Source organism: Salmo trutta, chromosome 22 (genome assembly GCF_901001165.1).
Source record: "Salmo trutta chromosome 22, fSalTru1.1, whole genome shotgun sequence".
In the NCBI taxonomy this organism is placed as follows: Eukaryota; Metazoa; Chordata; class Actinopteri; order Salmoniformes; family Salmonidae; genus Salmo; species Salmo trutta.
This window is the reverse complement of record NC_042978.1, coordinates 23,791,317-23,796,452: the sequence shown is the minus strand read 5'-3', so window position 1 is coordinate 23,796,452 and position 5,136 is coordinate 23,791,317. Positions and strand designations below refer to the sequence as shown.

Sequence of the window (5,136 nt, the reverse complement as noted above, 5' to 3'; positions counted from 1 at the left end):
GGCATACAAGGCGGCTGTAATCTGATTGGACAAGAATGGGAAAGCCTGAGCGGAAGCAGCACTGCGGGGCTTCTGATTGGCTCGTGGATTCAAACTACGATGCCCACTGACATTGCGATGGACACGGGTTGACACACGATGTTGCACACACACCTTTTCATCAGAGATTCTTCAAATTCCCCGCTTCTGTTATAAATCCCTAAATAAACCTGGGCAACTTGTAGTTAATTGAGATGTGGGACAATGGTCGTCTATAACTCTATACCGTTACATAATTCTATACCTCATTACATACCTCTGTTTTTTTTCAAGCTAGAATATTGTTGACCAAAATAACGAAGATAGTAGCCTGCCCTATTACTGGCAACCTACCAATAACCTACCAAATGCCAACTGTTACAGTGCTGTTAATAAATATTGCATAAAGCTTCAAGTTCCTCGCAGTACACATCATTGACAATCTGTAATGGTCCACCCACACAGACAGTGTGGTGAAGGAGGCGCAACAGCGCCTCTTCAAACTCAGGAGGCTGAAGAAATTTGGCTTGGCCCCTAAGACCCTCACAAACTTTTACAGATGCACAATTGAGAGAATCCTGTCGGGCTGTATCGCCGCCTGGTTCAGCAACTCCACCATCCGCAACCGCAGGGCTCTCCAGAGGGTGGTGCGGTCTGCCCAATGCATCCCCAGGGGCACACTACCTGCCCTCCAGGACACCTACAGCACCCAATGTCACAGGAAGGCCAAAAATATCATCAAGGACATCAACCAGCCGAGCCACGGCCTGTTCTCCCAGCTACCACCCAGAAGGAGAGGTCAATACAGGTGCACCAAAGCTGTGACCGAGAAACTGAAAAACAGCTTCTATCTCAAGGCCATCAGACTGTTAAATAGCCATCACTAGCCGGCTATCGCCTGGTTATTCACTGCACCTTAGAAGATGCTGCCCTATATACATAGACATGGAATCACTGGTCACTTTAATAGTGGAACACTAGCCACTTTAATCATGTTTACATACTGCTTTACTAATTATATATTTATATACTGTATTCTATTCTACTGTATTTTAGTCAATGCCACTCCGACATTGCTCGTCCTAATATTTATATATTTCTTAATTCCATTCTTTTACTTTTAGATTTGTATGTATTGTTGGGAATTGTTAGATTCTACTGCACTGTTGGAGCTAGAAACACAAGCATTTCGCTACACCTGCAATAACATCTGCTAAATATGTTTATGACCAATAACATTTGATTTGAGAAAGGTGCATTGTACATTCACAAGTGAGATAGGCTAGCACATAATTTATTCCTCTCCCGTTTCTAGGCTTACATGAAGAGGAGTGTGGAGCAACAAGACAGCGTCAACCTACGGTTTTCATTTCAGTCCCTCTCAGGCAAATCAACTTTCTCAGACTTGCACCCAGACAAGGCTAAAAGACAAAATACCTATAGTACAGGCCTACCTCTTTGAACTGCCCAATATTCCCTGTTGTCATCACTGAGAGTTTGTTCCTGGGGCCGATGCTCATGATTAATTCCTCCCAGCAGGCCCTTCTGGCTGCGCTGCAGAGTTTGTCTTCACAGAGCCTCTGGAACCTGCACCAAGCCTGGAGGACAAAGTGATGAGCGCAAGCAAGTCCCTTTCCTCCTTTTCCTTTTTTCCTCAAGTCCCAGCTTCTGTATGCCTGTCACATCCCCAGCTCTTTGTGTCAACTCCTCTCTCCACCTGTATTCCCATATGTAACTTGAAAGACATTGTACAACAAAGCCTTGCCTTGCCCTCCACCCCCCTGCCATTGTCATTCCCTGTACCACACTCAATTTCTACCGCAGTGATTGGCTGTGATGGACTAAATGTTCACATTGCAGTGATAAGTACCTTAATTGAAAAGGTCCAGGATACTGCACAATAGTTTTTTTGGAACACTTTATTGAAGTGGAGCTAGTGCTAAGATATGCCCTAGTAGTGTATATGCCAATGGAAATTAAAAGATAGTGAAAGGCAATGCAAAACGACATGAAATGTACATCTATATGATAATCACCAGCAAGGAAATTTGGCCTACGAAGAAGATCACATCTTTCAAACTTTTAATCCAAAAATATGTTGCATAACAGTTTTGTAAAGAAATCTGTTGATGTACTCAGAGTGGCAGGTTTAGGTTAATGCTTTTGGTGAAAATGAATGATTCTGAGAGAAAGAATATACGTTTTTAGACACATTTCTTTTCAAGTGCTATAAATAATTATATTTTGATCATTTCTTTCATGTAACTGTTGCCAGAGACTAGATATCTTGAGCATTTAAAACTTAATGTGCTTATTTTTAAAATATAGTTTCATCTCGGGAGAAGAAAGCAGATCAAAAGTTAGTACCAGTCATCAACTGAGGGAATTACAATGATGTAGTGGGCTGGCTGTATTCTGCTACCCGAAACCCCATTGATTACTGACAAAAGAGCAGAAATAAATAATGGCTTTCAAGACGCATGTATTTCATCATATACTTTACAGAAAAAATAATTTACACATCACTTAGATGGCATGATCCATAAAAACAGTCACAGATTTATTCTGCTTTCACCGTAAATAATGACATTTCATTTTAACACAGCCTTAAATCATCACAAATGAGTCAAAAACCTGTCTAAAAAGGCAGCTGCTTTGTGGGAATTCATTGCCTTTTGGCTGAATTTCATAACGTCTTAGATATTTTTTGCAAAGGTCCAGACCTCTTTTTCACATTCCATCACCAGGATTTACCACACTGCATCTAGAGTTTCCTCTGTCTTCAGTCCATTTGAGAACATGCTGATAACTTTCAGTGTCTTCCAATACTTAAAACACCCCAAATTGTTAAAACACTTGAAATGTTCCTTGACGGTCATATTCAGAGAAGATTTAATCACATTGACATGATGCAACAAGTTCATTGAATAATATGTTGTTATTGTGAAAAATAATTGGTTCTCAATGACAAACCTGGATATAAAAGTCAAATAAATAAATACAAAAATGTTTGCAGTAGCAATACAGCTTTTTGAGGCTCTTTATATTACAAGACTGCTATACTTATACTGTGGCCGTAGACAATCTCAGGTATGTTATATAATATCTGGGGCATTCAATGGCTTAGAAACACTGATATTTATACAAAAGTCAGATGATAAACTGTTGAAGGATCATATGAGTCATATCACTGATGGCTCTTAGCTAGTTCTTAAATATGCATAATAGTAAAACATTATATATTGGGAACATAGCGTATAGCAATAAATATTCTGTACAGTAAAATTTGAATATTTTCATTACAATGATAGTGCATTGTTAGAATAAGTTAATTCCTATGTTCAATGCTTGTAATCATAATCAACCATAAGATGCTACTTCATGGGTAAATTCACTACATTCCAACCAGGACATACAGTACATTTGAGATGAATCCAATGGGGAGGCACAAGCCAAAATCTGAAAGAAGATGGCATGAATACTTATATAATGATCAGATGGGAATTGATATTTATAGAATAGTTATACACAGATTTTACACGAGTGAAAAAAAGAAATATATTACATGTATGTACATAAGATGAAGTAAAGAGCTATTTATGTTGTTCAGGGAATAGAATAATATCTCTTGCAAAATGAGAAATCCCTCAGTTATTTATAAAACAACTGAACGGGCAAGGAATTCAGCAGGACGAAACAAAGTTTGAAGAAATTTAAACTTTAAGGATTTTTAAAAGGTAAGAATACAATCAAGCTTGTCTCCAATTAAGTCTATAGATCAAAGATTATTCCCCTCGATGGAGAGATCTCCAGTTTCCATGGTGGTACTTCCTGGCCCACTGTGTTCAGGATGACCCTCCTCACAAAAGGTTACCTGGGGTGTATTCATTATGCCTATTCTGTTGCCAAATGTTTTCCAACAACAACTAAAGTTTCTATTGGACAAATTCAGGTAATTCCCTACCCATTTCATTCTGTTTGCTCTGTTTGTTTCTGTTTGGTTCTTAAACGGTAAACGGTTTCCGTTGCAAGAGGTAATGACTACACCCTTGATTAGGCCACAGGAGGGAGTGTGGTGTGCAGCAAAGGCACATCAGAATATCTTTGAGAGCACTAATCAAGTACAGGGTTTGACACATGGCAAAATGGTGGCAAAAGTTATTTTCTTTAATCTCAGTAGCTGAGCCGAGCAAAGGTCTTATTTTCAGTGTAGCATAGCAACAACAGAGGGCAGCTACACCACTATTGACTTGACTTCAGACTTGCTTTTTCTCTGTCTGCACACAGCAGCTGAAATTGCTCCCCCACTTTGAAGCTTGACCAAGTTGGGCTAACAGCATGTTCCAGAAGTTCATGGCCAAATGGTCCATCATGCTTATCTACTTTCCTGAGATACATCTCCCCACGTACTGGTTTCATTTTCCTCTGAGTCAGACAGAGCTGCTGTGCACATGTCACTGAAGATATCTGGAATGTAAAAACAAAAAGAAGAGTTAACGACGCAAACTCACATACATGGGAGTTAGGATCTAACATTATGGAGGCCAAGCAACAGGCGTGAAGGGAGTGGTGATTCTTAAGATTCAAACATCACCATCAGTCTTTTTAGAGAGGGGTTGCATAGAATGGATACAATGACTGACCAAACAATGCAGTTTTAATAGCAGTGTAAAGAAGGACACGATGGAGAAACAATATTGATTAAGATCAATACCAGTGAAGAGTGCTTCTATTCAACTTAATAGTAGTACAAACCAGTATGCTGCTGGAATGTGGCTTATAAATGGTTTCAAGTGGGGAAGCTCTGAGCAAAAATATGTCAACTGCCCAAGCAAAGAACAGAAGATGGCATTCCTCTCAGTGCAGACAAGAGCTTGAGAGAGCACTTGTTTAAAGGACAGAGCTCCAAGACAACAAGACAAGCAAGGCCGTGAACTGAACATTTCAAGGGAAGGCTGAGGTGAGGGAGGGAGGGAGAGAGAGATCATGCTGCAATGGATGACATCATGCTTTGCTTGTTCACCTCTCAGGCAAAAGCTTTACCGTTAGAGTCCTCCCAAGCACGCACCCTGCCCAATCCCCCAGCACTGAATCAAACTACCGCTTTGAGCTAGGGTG

The 5,136-nt window shown here is 40.1% G+C and overlaps 1 protein-coding gene across 2 annotated transcripts in view; it reads right to left on the bottom strand.

Moving 5' to 3' along the window:
- Nucleotides 1–2,483: 2,483 nt before the first annotated feature.
- The window catches only part of mcf2l2 (MCF.2 cell line derived transforming sequence-like 2), a 131,508-nt gene continuing 128,855 nt past the window's right edge, over nt 2,484–5,136 (bottom strand). The window contains exon 34 of one of the 2 annotated variants that reach the window (XM_029707320.1): nt 2,484–4,485. In XM_029707320.1, coding sequence (XP_029563180.1) covers nt 4,394–4,485 — 92 coding nt within the window. In that variant the 3' untranslated portion in view covers nt 2,484–4,393. The remainder of the gene's footprint in view (nt 4,486–5,136) is intronic. The other variant, XM_029707321.1, reaches the window with a different exon arrangement.